Below are 21,725 nucleotides of genomic sequence, written 5' to 3' on the forward strand. Positions count from 1 at the left end.
GTGTCCTGCTAAATGAACAGTCGCTCTAATTCACGGATCCACCCCCTTCTGTACGGGTTTCGCGCGCATCTCCATTACTGCGCCATCGAACACACCTGACTTAAACTAATAAACGTGAATATATCTCTCTGCAGTCTGGTTTTTATGCGAGATTTCCCAGTGAAAGTATCCATTAATGTATCCATGAATTAAAGTCAGAACAAATGAATGGCTTTATTGGGACTTTCCAGTTTTGTTTTTATGTGCCGGAATTGTTATTTCTGAGTGGTAACTACCATCACAACACGTGACGGCGGCTTTGCGAGCTACAGGCAAATTGGTTAGTCCTTTAAATCTCCATTTGAACACAATCGTTTACGTGCGACGTTGTTTATGTGTAACAATAACGATGTGGGGAATGCAGTAAATTCATCACAATGCATTAAAGCTAATAAATATATTAAATTATTTCGGCTGTCTTGGTTCGAAATTAAGCCAAACATTTCATATATGAGCACCAGTGTGTGACTGAAAAAAACGTTCTCTGTGCGGATTGAACTGAAGGCCATCGATTGAAACCCTGGAGCGCTGGAATCGCTTTAGTCTCTGTAAACGACACTATTCTTCAGGGGCAATAATCCCCCAAACACATGGCTCGCGCTCCTCTAAATTAACGCATCAGTTCACTGGAGCAAATTCAAAGAACTTCTGCTGTTTGCTCCTTTGGTTTCTGTCCCAAATACAAGGACCCGCAACAAGAGCTGAAATCTGTAACCATATATTAGAAGTCCTCGATATTGGACAGAAAGGGAACTAATAAAAAACGCATGAGAGCCGCTGTGAAGAGCTCGCGACGCTGCGTCTCGTTTAGCTCAGTGTCGAAGCCCTGGCGCGCGCAGGGAGGCGATCTGGAGTTGATTAGAGATGTGAACGCTTGCAAGGCAGAGGCGTATTTACTTGGTCGTATTTGCAGGGGCGTATTTACTGGGGCGTATTTGCAGGGGCGTATTTACTGGGGCTTTTTCGGTTTGCTCGTTTTCAGGAGTGCGTGGGAGGCCGTGGAGTGTAGACCCTTTGCAGGAAGCAGCGAGAGGGTATCAAAAGAGTGCCTTTATCGTTTGGAGACAATAATCAATTGTGTGAAGAGAATTTTAAAAATCTTCAATAGTTGAGAAAAATATACCATACAGACGAATTTATTTTATCTCTTTAAAATGTATCGTTATGCAACTTTGCATTTAAAAAGAAATAGGATATATTAACGCTGGGTAACAACTGTAAGGACCACTACATCAGTTACCTAATGGCTTTTTCTTTTTAAAGCCTGTGTGTTTAATGTCAGTGAATGATGCTCAGTTATACGATTAAAGATTCAACACTAAAGATCAAATAAAACTAGCCTGATCGGTAGAGTCTTTGTGATCTTGTGTGACGGGAGCTCTGAGAAGAGTTAAAGCAATGCCACAGTAAACACGCACGCCGACGAGAAGGAGGGCGGGTGATGGCGATCTCGCGGGTAAGATGATCATTACGAAGGATGTGCAGTGTTTCTCCTAGGAGCCTCGCAGGATCGAGGCTGTCACGTGAGGCCCGTTGACAGTCTTGCTGGGGCCCGGGACAAGAAAGTTTCATGTAAACCCCACCACCCCCCGGTTGTCCCCCCCTGTCGACGGGGCTGGCCAGGAGTATGTTCACATTGACTGCTGAGGGTCCCTGGTTTCTTTGATTCGTAGCGTGATCAGTTCGAACCATGAGCTCATACCTTCTTCCTTGATCTCTTCGACTTCGTATTCGGATGTTTTGCATTCGGATAATGCGTGACGATCAAACCCCACGCGCCATGCCTCGTGCCTCCTGTTTATCAGCGGAATAATGGCCCACAAACACAAGCCCCACCACAATCGCAACTGAATAGTAAACAAACAAATAACCCATATTGAAATTATTCAGTATCTTCATTATTCGGTATCTTTGTTATTCGGCATCTCCATTATTTGGTATCTCTGTTATTTTGTATCCCCATTATTTGGTATCTCCGTTATACTGTATCTCTGTCATTTGGTATCTCCATTATTCACTATCTCCGTTATTCTGTATCTCCATTATTCAGTATCTCCATTATTCAATGTCTCCATTAATCGGTATCTCCATTATTCAGTATCTCCGTTATTCAGTATCTCCGTTATTCGGTGTCTCCGTTATTCGGTATTTCCATTATTCAGTTTCTCCATTATTCTGTATCTCCGTTATTCGGTATCTCCGTTATTCGGTATTTCCATTATTCAGTTTCTCCATTATTCTGTATGTCCATTATTCAGTATCTCCGTTATTCTGTATTTCCATTATTCAGTTTCTCCATTATTCGGTATCTCCATTATTCAGTATATCTGTTATTTGGTATCTCCATTATTCAGAATCTCCGTTATTTGGTATCTCCATTATTCAGTATCTCCATTATTTGGTATCTCTATTATTCAGTATCTCCCTGCTCAAAGAAGTCATCATCACCCATATATTACAAGTAACATCACCCAAATAACATTGTGAAGCATTCACCACATTAAGCCAAATTGAGAGAAGTTTAAAGTTGAATGTGAGTGAAATTTGGAATTTGATTAAGCACAGAGATCCTTCCTGTGGGCAGCAGGTTTCTCCACTGTACGGGCCGCTGATCACAGCCTGCACTCTACATCTCCACAAACAGTGTTTCACCCTGAACCTCCAGACTTTAGTTATTCATTTAAATCATACCAAAGACGCTGAATAACTAATTCAGTAAGTACAGTGAACGCCTCAGTAACTACACTGACACTGATGTGTGAGGTATGAGTGAGTTATGCATGCATGCGTGTGCATGAAAGTATATGGCTTAACACAACCTGGACATCACACCATCTGCCCAGCACTTAGCTTTACTCTGGAATGAGAAAGGTCGTCTGAAACCGATTAGCCTCAAATGCAGGAGAATGTGCTCAACGCAGGGCAGTGTGGCTGAAACAGTCCCTTGTCCTCTTGGTTTGATTATGTTTATCTTTACAGAGGAGGGTGTGGATGTGAGAAACAGAAGCAGTGATCCGTTAGACCTGATGTAACCACACCTTTACACCTGCAGTACACCATGATTACAAACCAGTCAGCAATATGACTGCTGTCTGTTAGGCAACATCACTGCTTAACATACAGAGACCTCAAATAGCCTGAGAGAGAGAGAGAGAGAGAGAGAGAGAAGAAGGGAGAGAGAGAGAGAAAGAGGGTGAGAATGAGATGAATGGGAACGGGAGAGTACCAGATGAATGTTTTTAAGATCAGAAAAGTCATAAACATGCAGAGCCACAAACCAACACACCCAAGCGGACGCCCCCTGCTGTGCCCCTCACACACACACACACACACACACACACACACACACACACACACACACACACACACACACACACACACATACGAACACACACATATGAACACATGCACACACACACACACACACACACACACACACACACACACACACACACACACACACACACACACATACACACACACACACACACACATACGAACACATACCCAGAATCTCAACAACAACCCCTGTAAAGCTATGAGCATGTTAGAACAGAACAGAACAGAAGTTGGAGATAATAATCTTTATTTGTATAACACATTTTATACATACATGCAATTCCATGTTTTACAGAATAAATAGAAGAAAACAAACAATATAATAAGGTCATAAAATCATAAAATGGCAAAACTATGACATAAAATGTAATTCAGTAAAAATAATGTGATAAAGTAATAAAGTAATTAACCATAGAGGTTCCTTAACTAAATGCAGCTCTAAACAGGAAGGTTTTGAGACTCTTAGCGAAATAAACTCTTAGTGAAATAGTGATATTTCGATGGTGAAAATAAGCAGTCCTGCATGTAGACAGGATGTGTGATTTAAAGCTGAGCTCATTATCAAAAGTGACATCCAAGTTCTTAACACATTGATTGACCAGATTCATTTGATTTAAATAAGTCCAAGAACAATAAGAACAAGAACCTCTGTCTCTTTATTTAACTGCAAAAATTGTTCGACATCCATGTCTGTATATCACCTATGCACTCAAACAGTGAGCTAAGTTGATTTTAGTGTTCTAAAGAAATGAGTGTCATCTGCATATTGATGATAACTAAGAGCACACAAACACAAGCTTAATATGGAAACAATAAAGATTTAGTGTTTATATTGTATCATATTGTTATTGCAATATGTCTCATTCCAGATTAAATGCATCAGTGAACTCTGAATGTGATATGACAAAATATTAGCCTGCATCATTCTGACCAAAATGAAACATTTGTTAGATTTAGTATATGCAGTGAGTAATCAAAACATAAAAAGAGTCCTCATCTGGAACATCTGTGATTGGTCAGAGCTGACATTTGGCACTTTGTGATTGGTTGGCTCATCACAGCACACACACACACACACACACACACACACACACACACACACAATTGTTAGTGGTCTCATTTGCTAATTTGCTTATTACAATCAGCATATAACAATATCAGCCCGTCTTGCAGCACTGGTCATATTCATACTGTGTACATTAGGTCTGTGTGTACATCATCACAGTTCTTCTGAATGCTCCTGTTTTCTGTGTACTGTTTTCTGTGTACTGTGTACTGTTTTCTGTGCACTGTGTACTGTGTACTGTTTTCTATGTACTGTGTACTGTTTTCTGTGTACTGTGTACTTTTTTCTGTGCACTGTGTACTGTGTACTGTTTTCTGTGCACTGTGTACTGTGTACTGTTTTCTGTGCACTGTGTACTGTGTACTGTTTTCTGTGCACTGTGCTGTGTTGTGTTACTATCACAGAATAGTGAAGGGTCCTAAACACACTCAGCCTGGGCATCTCCATCCTAATGAGTCCACCACATTTAAGCCTCACATCGCAAACACAGAGACACATGGAACCTAGCAGAAAACTGCTCTTTAATTCATGCCCTCGCGTGCCCTGTCAACACCCGTGAGCACTCAGTGTATACTGTGAGCACTTTGTGAACACCGGTGAGCACTCTGTGTATACTGTGAGCACTTGGTGTATACTCGTGATCTCTCTGTATTATTTCAGTTCATATTAAAGCTGTGACTCACGCTAAACCACTCCAATTATCTATGTGGTAGAGACAAGGTTCATGAGGGACTGGTCCGTGGGAGAGATCGGAGCTGTGTGCGTGTGTGTGTGTGTGTGTGTGTGTGTGTGTGTGTGTGTGTGTGTGTGTATGAGTGGTTTTAATCAGCTGTGTCTCTCTCTCTCACCACAGCTCCAGAAAAGCAGCTAATTATGGTGAAGCAGCTATGAAGATAATGACAGGATATGTGTGGAGTGTGTGTGGAGAATGGACCAGTGTGTGGAGTGTGTGAGAAGTATGGACCAGTGTGTGGAGTGTGTGTGGAGTATGGACCAGTGTGTGGAATATGGACCAGTGTGTAGAGTGTGTGAGGTGTATGGACCAGTGTGTGGAGTGTGTGAGGACTATAGGAGTGGTATGAAGTTTTTCTTCCAATAGTTTTAAAATTAAATAATTTAGTGCCATGTATAGCAATATTTAGCCACATACAAATATAAACAGAAATGACAATGGAGTGACAATGAATACTGTAGATACACACACGCACTCACATACATAAACACACACATACACACACTCACGTGCATGCATGTCGTCACCCACACACAGGTATACAGACAGACACACAGACACAGACGCAAACACACACACACACACACACACACACACACACACACACACACACACACACACACACACACACACACACACACACACACTCACACACACACACACACATACACACTGCAACACACACACTGCAAACAACAATATGGCTTTTCTATTCCATTATGCAGAATGTACCATTAATGAGTCAGAGTAATAAAAGGGTTCAGTGAATAAAGAATCAAGCAAGCCCTTGTTTTCAATTCATTTCAAGTTGGGCTCATTGATAGTTAATCAGTGCTGCTCTACTAAAACAGTGTTTCTTCTTCAGCATGGCTACCAGGCCTGTGTTTTTTATACAGCTCTGTGTTTCTTGCAGTTTAGCTGAAACAGGTGTTATTAACACACACAGAAAGGGTCAGCTGCCCCAGAGTACTTGAAGTAATGAAGTAATCTTGAATTGTGTGTGTGTATGTGTGTGTGTGTGTGTGTGTGTGTGTGTGTGTGTGTGTGTGTGTGTGTGTGTGTGTGTGTGTGTGTGTGTGTGTGTGTTCTTGTTGCCATGTGGAAAAGCCCCAGACCCTAGAAATAAACAGGGATTCCCCTTACACACACACACACACACACACACACACACACACACACACACACACACACACACACACACACACACACACACACACAGAGTCTCTTCTCTCTTCCCATTCTTCTGACTTCCACAGTCTCGACTGAGGTCAGCACGTCTGGTTTGTTCGCACGCCATTCAAACTCACACACACACACACACACACACACACACACACACACACACACACACACACACACACACACACACATACACACACTCAAACATATACTCTCACACACACACATACTTGCACATATACTCACACACACACACACACACACACACACACACACACACACATACTCACACATATACTCACATACACTCACACACACATACACACGCACAATCACACACACAGAGACGCGTCAGACAGCTGACCATGCACTGCTGACTTCAGTCTCTTGATGATGTCAAAGTGTTGACAAAGCAGAGAGGGGCGCTGTGGACATTCCAGACCAACGGTTGCAGACGAGCATCACATCCTCCCAGACGTCGCGCTCGCACGGACCTCGGCCCTGTGGCCCAGACTGGGCTGGCACTAGGACCAACACTGCAGGACGCTTCCTCCCGCCACAAGTGGCTTCAACATCCTAAACCAACTCCCTCTAAACCACAGCAGCTGTCTCCAGCAGCTCCACTGCACAGCGTTCAGGATTCTGTCAGACGTCAGCTCCTGCAGCTCGGCAGTAGTAGCTTTGATCAGGACAGCGGCGCCGTTGATTAACTGAACTCGGTGCTGCTTTACAGGCTGGTGGAGGAGTTTACACTTGCTGACAGTAGAGCAGTCCAAACAACCAGAGTACACAGGAAGAGCCAAATGAAAGAGAGAGAAAACAGAGAGAGAGCAAAAGGGGAGAGTAAAAGAGAGAGAGAGAGAGAGAGAAGGCATGAGAGAGAAAGAGAGAGAGAGGGGGGGGAGGGGGAGTACAATCCAGAACTGATCTATTCCAGGTCTGAATGAACTCCTGCAGTCTCTTTGGTGCCTGTGTGGCCTTATTTAAACACTGCAGCTGTTAATTCCACACTGTGTTGCTGTGTGACCCCTACACCCGGGGCAAAGACAGTGAAAGTGAAGCACGTCATTGGCAGTGAATAGACTGTGTGTGTGTGTGTGTGTGTGTGTGTGTGTGTGTGTGTGTGTGTGTGAGAAAGAGAGTGTGTGTATGTGTGTGTATGTGTGAGAGCGAGAGAGAGAGAGAGATTGTGTGTGTGTGTGTGTGTTCTTCCCACCCTTCTCCACTATTTACTGAAAAAGAATAAAAACACAGGCTTCCCCATGTAGGCAGATTTCTTTCCGAAGTCGCCTTAAAGGTTTGTGTGGTCAGCGGGAACACCACACGCCCGCAGGATCGCCAGCCCAACCCTCCTTCATTGCCCCTCTCCTCTCCCCCCTCTCCCCCTCCCCCCCCTCTCCCCTCCTCTCCTCTCCTGTCTCCTCTCCCCTCTCCTCCCCTCTCCTCTATCTCCCCTCCTCTCTCCTCTCCCCTCCTCTCTCCCCTCTCCTTTCATCTTCTCCCCTCTCCTCTTCTCTCACCTCTCCTCTCTTCTCTCCACTCTCCTCTCCACTCTCCTCTCCCCTCTCTCCTCTCCTCTCTCCTCTCCTCTACTCTCCTCTGTCCTCTCCCCTCTATCCTCTCCTCTCCTCTCCTCTCCTCTACTCTCCTCTCTCCTCTCCCCTCTATCCTCTCCTCTCCTCTCTCCTCTCCTCTCCTCTACTCTCCTCTCTCCTCTCCCCTCTATCCTCTCCTCTCCTCTCTCCTCTCCCCTCTATCCTCTACTCTCCTCTCTCCTCTCCCCTCTATCCTCTCCTCTCCTCTCCTCTCTCCTCTCTCCTCTCCTCTCCTCTCCTCTACTCTCCTCTCTCCTCTCCCCTCTATCCTCTCCTCTCCTCTCTCCTCTCCTCTCCTCTCCTCTCCTCTCTCCTCTCCTCTCCTCTACTCTCCTCTCTCCTCTCCCCTCTATCCTCTCCTCTCCTCTCCTCTCTCCTCTCCCCTCCCCTCTCCTCTCCTCTCCTCTCTGTGCTATCTCTCATGCTCACTCATATTTCCCTCCTTGTCTATATTTCTCTCAGATCACTTTTGGTCTCGTTTCTGTTTCTGAAGAGCTGCTGTCCCAGGGCTGTCTGCCTTTGTCCATCCACCCGTCTCTCCCATAGTTCCAGAGGGGAAGGGGGACCACCACCCACCATCACAAAGGCACTTTGTATTCAGGGGGAAATGTGGTGCCCAGACAGCGGGTGACTCGCTGGGAGACGGACCCGCTGGTTGCTGGCAGGCTGGTTCCTGGTCGTTCCTCTCCACGAGTGATTGTGAAAGCGTGAGTTATGGCGGGATGTTCCATACCAGGCGCCCTGCTGCTCATTTCTGGAGCAGAGTGAACATCCACCCATTAGCATCCACCCATCAGCATCCACCCATCAGCATCCCCACCTTCAGCACTTTCTCTTCCCTCTAATGCCAGAGCCAAAGTCTTTCTACAGGGTTCTTTAGAAAAGGTGGTGATGGTGTGTGTCAGACAAAGACAGAGACAGAGACAGAGGGAGAGGTAGAGAAAGAGGGGTAGAGAGAGAGGGAGAGGTAGAGAGGGAATGAGAGAGAGAGGTAGAGAGAGAGAGAGAGAGAGGGGAAGGTAGAGAGAGAGGGCAAGGTAGAGAGGGAGGGAGTTCCGCATGTTAATTTTTAAACTATTTTTAATTGTGTTTTGGGGTTCAGACATGGTGAGTCTCGCTGGGGGAGTGGAGCAGTAATGAGTTAGGAGAGATGAGTTAGGAGAAAAGAGTTAATAGAGATGAGTTAGGAGTAATGAGTTAATAGAGATGAGTTAATAGAGATGAGTTAGGAGTAATGAGTTAATAGAGATGAGTTAGGAGTAATGAGTTAATAGAGATGAGTTAATAGAGATGAGTTAGGAGTAATGAGTTAATAGAGATGAGTTAGGAGTAATGAGTTAATAGAGATGAGTTAGGAGTAATGAGTTAATAGAGATGAGTTAGGAGTAATGAGTTAATAGAGATGAGTTAGGAGTAATGAGTTAATAGAGATGAGTTAATAGAGATGAGTTAGGAGTAATGAGTTAATAGAGATGAGTTAGGAGTAATTAGTTAATAGAGATGAGTTAGGAGTGATGAGTTAATAGAGATGAGTTAGGAGTGATGAGTTAGGAGAAAAGAGTTAGGAGTGATGAGTTAGGAGAGATTAGTTAGGGAAGATGAGTTGGGAGTGATGAGTTGGGAGAGATGAGTTAGGAGAGTTGAGATAGGAGAGATGAGTTAGGAGAGTTGAGTTAGGAGTGATGAGTTGGGAGAGTTGAGTTAGGAAAGTTGAGTTAGGAGAGATGAGTTAGGAGAGTTAAGTTAGGAGTGATGAGTTAGGAGAAAAGAGTTAGGAGTGATGAGTTAGGAGAGATTAGTTAGGGAAGATGAGTTGGGAGTGATGAGTTGGGAGAGATGAGTTAGGAGAGTTGAGATAGGAGAGATGAGTTAGGAGAGATGAGTTAGGAGAGATGAGTTAGGAGTGATGAGTTGGGAGAGTTGAGTTAGGAGAGTTGAGTTAAGAGAGATGAGTTAGGAGAGTTAAGTTAGGAGTGATGAGCTAGGAGAGATGAGTTAGGAGAGATGAATTGAAAAAAGCAGAAATGATAGAAACAGAGAGATGGTGTGTGGGGGCGGGTTGACTTACACATGATTTGAAGTACTAATGGTAAAACTGTGTAGTCCCAATGTGTGCATACACACACCTCATATGCATGAATGGGATACCATCATATAACCAGCAGGACCAATGGGAAAGATATCATCAAACATCAACATGCATGTACAGTGACATATACACAGAGCCCAGTGTAGTGCTGTTTGCTGAATTGTCCCACTCCTTGATTATGACCTCATAAACCAGTGCCACTTGATTATGACCTCATAAACCAGCAGCCCATGATTATGACCTCATAAACCAGCACCCCAGGCAGGAGGGACAGCAGCGCACCGAGCTGTTCAATCTCTGTGCCATTTCCCTTCTCCTACTGTCCTCCAGAGGCTGAGGGAAAGGTAGTTACTGGTGCGACTCTGATTGGCTGTTGTGGTGAAGAAGGGGATGGTGGGAGGGCACTGGAGAGAGAGGAAGACTCTGATTGGGTGTTGTGGTGGAGAGAGGGATGGTGGGGGATATCACTGTCACTTTGGCAACAACACTAGGACACATATTGCAGTCATTATCACAGTGGAAAAATGGTTTTTTCTGCAACATGCAATTACTATAGATTACAGATCAGGCTTCATAGCATTACAAACACACACCAGAATGAAGGAGAGACTCTGCACATCTGTATAAATGCATATGTGTGTGTGTGTGTGTGTGGACAACTCTGTCTGTGTAGATGCATGTGTGTGTGTTTATGTAAGTGTGTGTGTGTGTGTGTGTGTGTGTGTGTGTGTGTGTGTGTGTGTGTGTGTGTGTGTGTGTGTGTGTGTGCACGTGCGCATCTTCAGTGTCCTCTTGTATATTTTGTGTCATGCATCTATATTTAGGAGAATCCTAGATGGGACTCTTATTACCTCTTAACAACATGGTTATAGGGGCTTAATGGCTGCTTAATACACTTCTGATATATTTGTAACTGCAGTAAATGCAACAATAAACACAGCTAATGTACAGTATGGTGTGTCCGTGTGTGTGCCAATACGTGCTTGTGTTTGAAATGAGTGATTTGTGTAACGGCGGCTTGGTGTGTACCTGACCAAGCTCTACAGCACTCATGGTTGTCCGATCAGCCCCCTCTAGGGGCCAGGCGAGGTGTCACTGCACTCATCGTTTTGTTTGATGTAGAGTGATACTCTTCTCGAACGGGAGTAGTCACTGACGTGAACTTTGAACTATGTCAGGAGACGATGAGTAAAAACATTTCGTCCTGGCTCGAGTCATCTCCGTTACATCACAATGCATTAATAGCTACCACCATATTCTTTCGTGCTTTTAACGGGAGTGGTCCTTGTAGATCGTCTTTGCTGGGACACCTGTTAGGTTGAGGAGAAGTTTCTCACACTCTCTGTCCGCGCTATCGCCCCAACACATGCTACCGTTCTCAAATTGTTCTCAAACCTTTTCTTAACATATAAAGCACCCTTTTAAATTTGGCGCTTTGGTGAAGATTTAAAGAGGATCTGTATCGTGCGGGTTTTAACCATGGTCCTGCGGTTAAGAGAGGATATGCTTTTAGGCGTTTCCTCTTTAGTGTTAGTTTTATCATAAGCGCATGTCCGTCAGCAAACACGAAAAAATAGGTACAGAACATTAATGACTCTTCCCCAAATTAAACATGTTAGTAATTCTTCGCACTGCTTAAAGCATGTTGAATTCTTTGCACTGAAAGCTTTATTCATCGTGATACCGATCTTGAATATTTCTATATTTCTGTGTAAAATACAATCCAGGCCAATCAAACGACTCTGCATGCTTTGATCAGACATATCTAATATCTAATAAATGTGTTCATTCTAAATCTGGGGCCGCAGATCCAAGCAAACCCAAAGCCCAATCCGTTGCTTGCAGAAGCAAATTTCTTGTAATACTTGCTTTAGTAAGAATTGCATATGACAAAATAACTGGGCAAAAGCAGACTGAGTTGTTATAATGTATCTCAGTGTTTTAATCGCGTGCCAAAGTAGCATCCCTTACAAAGTAGTTTGAAATAACCAAGCAAATATTTATAACAAATGTGGTCGAGAGGTGACTGAAACACCGTGCTCGGCTGCGTCCGATTTAGTGGGCGCACTATCTGTCCATGGACAGAAACACGAGCGGACACTTTTACGGAAGGAATGCGTTCTGTGGCCTGGGGGAGTCGCTCCCTTTGTGATTTGCAAATGCAAAAAACTGCGCGGCCACCCACAGCCGGTAAAGATAAAAAAAATCTGCAGACTCCTGGCAGCGAAGTGTCCTCTGGGCCCTGGTTCTCGTCTGGAGCGGGGACCTTCCAAAGCTGGTGCAGGTGTTATATGAGACACGCGGGCATGAAATATCAGACGTTCTGGAACTCATGTGTCGCTCTTCTAGCACGAGACACTTCCGAGCAGCCACTGCTCACCACCGTCATGAGTGACATTTCCTTATATTTTATAAGTAGGCCTATATAACATGGGTGCTCGTGACTGTGTACGTGCGTGTTTTGACGTGACTGGAATGGAGTAAAAACAAAATAATAATATAATGACGAGACGGAATCAGAGCGGCTGTCTCCGCTGATTAAAGGAGAATATGATGAACCGTCCACCGGTTCTGGCTGATAACGGCGCTTTGAGTTTCCCCACGAACAATCGGTCATTCAGCTACAGACTGTCTCAGGAAAGCTGGAGGCCCATTTGTACTGAAACACATCATTTTTCAACACGTTATTATGCAGGTACCCACAGTGTCCTTCCGAGGTGTGTGTGTGTGTGTGTGTGTGTGTGTGTGTGTGTGTGTGTGTGTGTGTGTGCGTGCGTGTGTGTGTGTGTGCGTGCGTGCGTGCGTGCGTACGTGCGTGCGTGTGTGTGTTTTATAAAGAGGGGTTCGAACAGTCATATGTAACCCCTACCTTTATGGTATTAAATATCTGAGGGTCCCGTACCCACATCTCCCCTGCTGGATCGGATCATTAAAATGCGTTCAGGGGTAGGTCTCTCGCGCTCCCGGCTGTCTGTGCGGCTGTAACCGTAGAAACTGCGCGCTGAAAAGCAGGAGTCTAATATGACAGGCGCGCGGAGAAGGACCGCATGCGGTTAGATATTAATAATGAACAGATGCGGCACGGGATGACGGGCTGAAATATCGCCAATGTCATTGTCCCGTGGCCCGGACCATGCAGAGCCTCAAAATAGCGGTCTAGACTATCTTTTTAGATGATGCGACTACAAGATGCCTAGGTTTTATTTGCAAAGACTTTAACTTATTTGTCGAGTCTTTGATTTCAAAGTTTTGTCCAGATATTTACTGGTAGCCATAACACACAGCCACAAAACAAGTTCACCTACTTAACCCTTTCTAAAACCATTTAAATCGCCTCTGTGAAACGCTATGAAAGATGTTAATCACCTTGGCACCCCGGGCCTCGCAGTTCTACCTAGACATCCTCGTGTTGGGAGGCTGGGATGTGCGTGTGCCCTACTTTATCCAGGTATCGACGGTGCGTTGGCGGTGGTTTAACGCAGTGGCAAAGCCGAAACAAGTGGGTGTTCGGTAGCACACTCGCCTTACTCCGGCACTCAGTAATAATGCGTTATCACATTTATTTCATACAGTAAATTCTAAGGTTTTTTTGGTAGAAAATACACTAGTTAAAAACATTGAATTTAACAACGTTTGGTGATCTGTAATACGTGCTTTCACACAGGATGTGCTGGGTCCTGTTTAAAACGTCTGCATGGAAAGTGAATAAATAAACAAAATAATAAATAACAGCTCCTTGTCTCGCTCTAAAAATAAATGTGATCATTAAACAGTAATTATTGAATAAATTATGTCCGTGAAGTCGGCATATTATTGTTAGTAGTAGTAGTATTAGTAGTAGTTGTAGTAACTAAGTACTATTAATATTAGTAGTAGTAGTAGTAGTAGTAGTAGTAGTAGTAGTATTAAGTAGTAGTAGTTGTAGTTCAAGTGTGATCATACCATATTTAACTAGTAATCTGTTTGCCCTACTCCGATTTTTGCGTTTGAGATTCAAAACAGCCGGATATGTGTATCTATTATTCGTTTGTTACGGCGTTAAACATTCATCATAGCAGAATAATTTTAACAGATATAAATGCGTATCAATATTACGTAATTATTTAATGGTTTTAATTAAACAATTAAATTCAATTGTATCACGAATCTCTGCCCACACAAATACTCTGTGAGGTGCGCCTTTTTACGTCTGAAAACGGGTTTTCTTTGTTTGACTATTTGTTGTTGTTTTTACCAATTATTTTAAATCACATTCTGGATACCAATAATTATACATTTTAAGAATTGGTGCCAGCCTTTAAAAATATTTTTTATTTGGACGTTTTCATTTAAAAGACATCTCCTAGGCCCTAGGGTTTTTAATATAATAAATTGAAGACTTTAAAATCGACTTTTCTTTTTTTCCCCTTTTTCCGTATCCTACATGATGTCCATTCTCGTCAGATATAGACCGTCATAAACTTTGAGCTAACAATTAGCATTCAGACTAAAGAAGAGTCTGGATATCTGAATGTCTAATGAACGTCAAGATCACTGAATTCTGTTCTGTTTGTACAGTGGTAGCATGATAGTATGATAGTATAATGGTAATCCTCTTTATCGCACCCTCTCGCTAGTTATCTCTCTCTCTCTCTCTCTCTCTCTCACTCTCTCTCTCCTCTTCAACCCCAGCTCATTTCAAACGACAAACGCGCCTACTAGTGGTGGTACGCTTTTTTGAATGGACGGGTTGGGTGTGGCGCATCACTGAAACTACATTATAACAGAATTAATACAATTATATTCACATGCATCATTCGTCTTCAATTAATATCATTTTCACACATGAATAAAATACATCGTCAGTGTTTAATTAATGACATTTAACACACATGTATAACACACATCATTGGACCACCGTCCTAACCAGAATCTATATGTTCAGCTTAATCTTATATCATTTATAACCTGTTTTTCCCAATATGTATTTTTATATACACCAAATGCCAGTTAACTGTGTCTAGGCCTATATATTTTTGTTTTTGTTAGACATTTTCTTCAGTTGATTCAATGAAGTACTCTGGAACATTGTGAAATTTAATTCCTGCTATTACTAATAATCATAATCTTGGGCATGCCATTTTAAATAGAACTAACGTACGATTTGAATGCACATTCCCATGTATTAGTATTAATAGCAATAGCAGTAGTGGTGGTGGTGGTGGTGGTCTTGAATGATGCATTGTGGTCGTTGTAATAATTAACTTGGTCTTATCTTATTTCTTACAGCAGTAGCATGTTGTCACACGCTGCACCACGTGTGCTTTACGGCAATTGTTAGTTTGTGTTTTGCTTTTCGACGCTATTCTTGTTCTCGTCTGAAGAGGAAACCAACAAGTTTTGCTCAATAATTGGCCAGAGGTTCCAATCCATCTAAACAACGACGACTCCGATTACGACTACTCCGAAGAGTATGACGCTCCGATTACGACTACTCCGAAGAGTATGACGCGCTCTGACGTTCATAACCAATTAGGAGCTGTTATGTGAGCTATCATTACACCCACTGATGCGGGTTCGGCATAAGCAAGGATGCTGTGCAGAACCCCTAATTACCCTCCTCCTTAATACAAAACCCTTATTACCCTCCTCCTTAATACAAAACCCTTATTACCCTCATCCTTAATACGAACCCCTTATTATTAATACGAACTCTGCGTATGTGATTCCAAAAAACTATAGGCTATCGATCTGTCCCTTAATATTGAATGTTTTATTTTCTTTTTTGCACAAAATCAGTCTAACTCTTTGAAAAGAAAAACAATTTAACATTGTTGACTGCTGAAAACTCCAGTTCCTAATTAATAATGAATGTGGGCGATGTTTTTTTCCAAAGCTTTGTAGATCATCGCATTCGTCACAGATTTGAAGATGAACGTGCCTCGTATTCTCTTGGCCGCCGTGCTGCGGTGCTGTTGAAAAGCGCGTCCCAGCAGGGTTTAACATAGAAGCTCTTTCGCTTTTGTTCCGGAAATTGTGATTGGTTTAAAGCAAGCCAAGCCCAGTGCTGCGATTGGTGGACGTTTCCACCACGTTCAGAGGTCGGAACTCTAAAATGAGTTGGGTACGCGACCACTGTGGATCAGCCTGGCCAGACTGCGAGGAGACGCGCAGCGCGACGCCGCGACCTTCCCAGCGCACCGAGAGGCGAAAGGACCACACGACCGCGCAGATCTTCCCACTCCTTCTGCTCATTTGACCACATTCAATTCCTGCCGCATAAAAGTGTCTCGCAAGGATTTTTTGTTGTTGTTGTCGACCCAGCAAGGGACTTTTGCTTTTTAAAAAAACCTACGCATGGACCGTTTTGAAAGGAGCGTGTGTGAGAAGCCCGTGATATATACGCGCTAGAGTCTGTCACGACTCGCAATGAACCGAAAGTTGACGCCTTACGACGCGGTGAAATCTTTACGATAGATAAAATAGGTCGACAGTTGCTTTAATCACGCCGGGAGAGGCTATAACGGTGTATGAACATTTTTGACTCTTGAGACTTTTATCAAAGAAACTAAAGCGTGCGATAATCCACTTTCAGACGCTCAGACTTTGCTCAACATCAAAACGGGACTTTAATCACACCGAGAACCTGGTCGCTGTCGTGAGGCAGGAGTCGGTCCATGACGGTTGAGTGATCGCGCAATACTGACTCTGCCATATTTGCATGGGCACCAAACCGCCGCGCTTAAGAAGAGAGGTCTTCATTTGCGGTTTCTTGGTTTTGCTGAAGTCAGTGGGAAAACGGCGTAGTTAACGCTTCGACTGCTGCTATATCCTGTGCTGCTGATAGAGCGAGACAAGGAGCTTTTATTAGTCTACTGGAAACCCCCCCAAAAACTGCAGAAAGCGCGAGGAGATAACTTTTGAACTGTTGCGGAGGAATTCCGCTCTTATTTTTTACATTTTACTCGTTCTTGGACCCCGCAAGACTTTTTTTCCATCCTTTGGACCTTTTAGAAACATCACAACGACCACGGACACCGAAGCACTTTTGAAAAAGAGTCAGGTTTTGTCGAATCGTGAAGTGGCACTCACCCAAGGTGTTGTGATGCATATTCCCGTAGACCCCACCACCACGAGACGGTTCACGCCGCCCTCCACCTCCTTCCCGTGCAGCAAGCTCGGCGACAGCAGCGGGGCCATGAGCACCCCGGGCCCTCTGAGGACGCGAGCCGTCGAGGCGCGGTCTGTGGTGGACGTGCTGGCAGACCACGCTGGGGAACTGGTGCGGACCGACAGCCCCAACTTTCTCTGCTCCGTGCTCCCCTCCCACTGGCGGTGCAACAAAACTCTCCCCGTGGCTTTCAAGGTAAAGGCTATAACCACTGCGGGCTTTCTCCGGCGGCCTCTGCCCTGGCCATGACTTTTGGCTCTTGATTCCACATGCCAACGAATTTTTGCAAGCTATAATCCACGACTGCTTTTCATTTTTTTTATTTTGGATCAAAATATAGCATGCATGTTTTTAAAGTATTTCCTCAGTCATTATTTTAAATAGACGATGTAAACATAAGCGGCTGCATGTATTTTTAAATATTATATCAGTAAAGAATGAAAACATTTCAGGTGACAGCGAAGTGAACGCAGGCAGTTCTCACCTAAATACCCGAAATGTATCTCTGACCGAGATCATTCTATAAATACGCGACTTGCACTTTTCGATTGTCAATGTGATGAACCTAACTTCGATAATTAATATTATTGTTTTTATTGTTGTTGTTGTTATATTGTTATTGCTTTTATTAATATTATTAGCAGTATAATTAATATCTAGTATTATTGTTATAATTGCTGGTTTACATTTTTTGCCTTATCGTATTTATTCATGGCTGGGGTCGCAGTAGATGTTCGGTGTTGTTTTTTTTTTCATTTTGTAGATTATTGTTTCTAAACCAGATCGTTTTAAATATTTGTAAGTTAAATTATACGGCGTCTTTGATTAATTAAATCAAATATAACGTTACTAGCACATCCTACTGCTGCAGTGGCGCCAGGGCAGCGGGGCGATTTGGAAATTATAACTTAATTATAACCTGAACGCTCTCAGGACCTTTTTTAAATAGCTGTTTTTATTCTCTCTTTGGAAAGCTATAATGCTGAAATTAGCTTGATACCTTGTATAATTATAATGTTTTACGTTGTGAGGTGTCACTATATTATAAATTTGTATGAAAAAGATGTGGTTTGAGCCGTTGTGATTTTCGTGTTCCCGGTTGATCTTGCTGTCCCGTAGGTGGTGGCGCTGGGCGACGTTCCCGACGGGACTCTGGTGACTGTGATGGCCGGTAACGACGAGAACTACTCCGCTGAACTCAGGAACGCGTCTGCCGTCATGAAGAACCAGGTGGCGCGTTTCAACGACCTGCGCTTCGTGGGACGGAGCGGACGAGGTGCGTAAACTACGGTTTCATCCCACGTGTCGCGTGTTGTCTCTGCTGGAACTACGTGTGCGCTGTGGCAGCGGTAAACACATAGTGTGTTTTATTCTCGTTATAGCAGGAACGGAAACACTGGCCCTTTGAATAAAGCATTTCCACTCCCAGAAACACAGCCAGGGGCGTTACGTGTCCGATTCGTCAGCCTCTATATGGCATAATTCTGAGCAAAGTTCTCAGTCAAATGTTTTAGGTTTAAGTTAATTTATTTTGTGCTTTATAAAAATAAATCTCAAATATTTATATACAATTACACAGTGGGTGCACATTTCATTTTTTTGGCCTCAATTCTTTTTTTTTTTTTTTTGCAGACTTACTTTTTTCAGCTAGCCAAAATGTTGGGGGGTTTTAAAAGGTTAGCTTGTTCACACACCTTAAAGCGCGGCGCCGTACATAGCTGGGGTTCTTCCACCACTTTCGCCTCTTCCCCTCTCCCTCTCCCGTCTTGGCCCCGCTGCCCAGAGCTCACATTTTTCCTGTAAACGCTGGGCTTTAAATAGTTGCAGACGGATGAATGGAAGGCGCTCCAGTCTCGGAATTAAAAGTACCTTTCATTTCTGCAGTCAATTACCCCACCCTTCGTCTTTTTTCTCCCGCCAGTCTCCTCTCACAACTGATGTCTTTTTTTCCTCCTCAAAGCGCCGCTTCATCGCTTTCTTGAGTTCCAAAACGGCCAGTCGCACGAGCTCTCCCCTCGCGAGCGCTGTAGCGCCGCGGCAGCAGCGCGCGCACACAAGGCGCACTGTATGCGCGCGCGGGGCTCGCTGCGGTCTCGTGCGAATAACGGCTCTTTTGGGAACAACAAGAGAGCGGGAGTTGTCAGGCAGACTTGGAGAATAATCTGGAACAGATTGTCTGACTAATCCACATCATAAACGCGATTTCAAAGCGCATCAAAGGGATAGTGTTGTATCTGTTTTGATTCACTTCAGCACAAGAGTCTCATAGCACCTCCGGCCGCGCTCCCGCAAAGTCACGAGTCTTAATCTAATATATTTTTTTATTTTTTGAAAGATAACTGAACTGTGAGAATCTTTTTTTTATCAGACCATTTTATTACACTGACATGTGTTTTTTTTAAGTAGATAACATTTTCTTGAACCCAATTTGTAAAGTGGGATATTAGCGAGATCGGCCGTCTTTACGTCACTGCTGAGCTCGCGCTATTGAGGACAGTTTCTCCGGTCTTACCGACACGTTCCTCGTCTGTGTTACTGACCAACTTGTTTGTGACCTTTCCAGCCACAAAAGAAAAAACCAAAATAAAAAGTTGACAGGAAATTAGCCGAAATCCACCTGACCGCGGACAAAACAAAGCACACTCACACGTACCCTACAGACGCTGATTGTACCGACTTCTCTGTGGCGTCTTCCTTTTTCAGGGAAGAGTTTCACTCTCACCATTACCGTGTTCACGGGACCGCCACAGGTGGCCACCTACCACCGCGCCATAAAAGTCACGGTCGACGGTCCCCGAGAGCCTCGCCGTGAGTACCCAGAATTCATCTTTTTATCTGCCTACACTGATGTCAAGGAAAAAAAACGCACACACACATATACACATATACATTTATTTAATTTCCAGTATATGATGGGTGCTCAGTAGGCTTGATAAACAAGAAGTTACGAAGTTTAAGAATAGTGTCTTGCCTCATGATGTAAGAGGCCTGGTATCTGGTGTCCTGAGGCTGTTTTTTGAAGACTGGTAAAATAGGCCGAGTGATGTAGTTGTTGGGCTGCAGTGGTGTGAGATCCTGCTGAAAGCACTGTGCTCGTGTGCTGTGTGTGCATCTTTAAGGCAGATTTGGTGGGGATAAATGGCCAGCGAGTGGATCAGTCTGACTGTAGGTACTAATATAGGAGGAATATTATCCCCTGTAGTGATAACAGTACTACATGTCAGTGTGCTGTTTTGATGAATTGAGCAGATACATAGCAAGGCAGTTCATATGTGCTTTTCAGGGACAGAACACTTTAATTTGATGGCAAAGTGCAAATCGCACATCAGAGAATGTCATGGCTGCAGGATCCTATCAAAAGAACAAGCATGTAGTCAGCAAGGAGGTGGGTGGGCGTACAGTTGTGTCAATCTAAGATTCTCAGATGCAAATCGCGCGATGGCACTTGGTCCGAACCCATTAGGTCACACTTCTGTTCAACCTGGAGAGGCGAGCAGTGCAAGGCTGTGGGACGCCGTGACTCGGAGAGGCAGGTTACAGTTATCCAGGCAGGGCTGTGGAAGACTGCAGTTATTCTCAGAACAGCCCTGGGCTAAAACAGCTGTGTGAGTCACCCTGGGGAGCCTGGGGAGCTGAGCCGATCCCGCACGCTCCCAAACCGACACCGCGCTGTTCCTCCACGTCAACACACACTCGGGTGACGGCCTGCAGAAGACGCGTGTTCGTGGCTTACAGCTCCTGGCCTACCGGGGCTGTACGCAAGATGGTTAAAAAACGGCACGTCTGACCCTTTGTGGTGTAGAAGGTCACCGACCACACTGACCCCTGCACAGACCCATTATGTCTTATTGGCCAGGCCGTTTTGTTGTAGGCCATATTTGTTTGTTATTGGCCAGAAAGCTTGGAGAGGCGGACTCATGGCTTCTGTGGCCTGAGCACAGTCTGCTGAGTCCTCAGTCCTCACTAATGCAGGAGTCAGCCACACGCCACTCACAGCCATTACCACCAGGAGGAGAGGCAGGAAGAAACAGATGGACTAAGACGGGGTTAGAGGCAGAGATGGAGAGAGGTAGGGAGAGAGAGATGGAGAGAGGTAGAGAGAGAGGTAGAGAGACTGAATATGCAGGCCTGCACAAATCACATGCATGATGGAGAATGCATGAGCTGCAAAATGTGTGTGTGTGTGTGTGTGTGTGTGTGTGCGTGCGTGCGTGCGTGCGTGCATGTGTGCGTGCGTGCGTGTGTGTGTGTGTGTGTGTGTGTGTGTGTGTGTGAAATATGAATATGTGCATTGCAACAAGTCATTGGACTTCTCTGCATCTGAGCTCCAGGCTGAACTATGGGCCTGATAGGATTCATTCAGATACAAGCAGACCTGGTGGGTGGGAGAGTGGTGTGGTCTGCATAGGTGGGGTGTGTGTGTGTGTGTGTGTGTGTGTGTGTGTGTGTGTGTGTGTGTGTGTGTGTGTGTGTGTGTGTGTGTGTGTGGTCCGCATGGGTGGGGTGTGGTGGCGTGGAGCTTGACCACTACTCAC

The 21,725-nt window shown here is 44.3% G+C and overlaps 1 protein-coding gene across 1 annotated transcript in view; it reads left to right on the plus strand.

Moving 5' to 3' along the window:
• Window positions 1-21,725, plus strand: part of runx3 (RUNX family transcription factor 3) — a 52,659-nt gene that overhangs the window by 7,614 nt on the left and 23,320 nt on the right. The window contains exons 3-5 of the mRNA XM_076975630.1: window positions 17,141-17,385; window positions 18,310-18,466; window positions 19,894-19,998. Coding sequence (XP_076831745.1) covers window positions 17,141-17,385; window positions 18,310-18,466; window positions 19,894-19,998 — 507 coding nt within the window. The remainder of the gene's footprint in view (window positions 1-17,140; window positions 17,386-18,309; window positions 18,467-19,893; window positions 19,999-21,725) is intronic.

This window comes from Brachyhypopomus gauderio, chromosome 15 (assembly GCF_052324685.1).
Source record: "Brachyhypopomus gauderio isolate BG-103 chromosome 15, BGAUD_0.2, whole genome shotgun sequence".
NCBI lineage: Eukaryota > Metazoa > Chordata > Actinopteri > Gymnotiformes > Hypopomidae > Brachyhypopomus > Brachyhypopomus gauderio.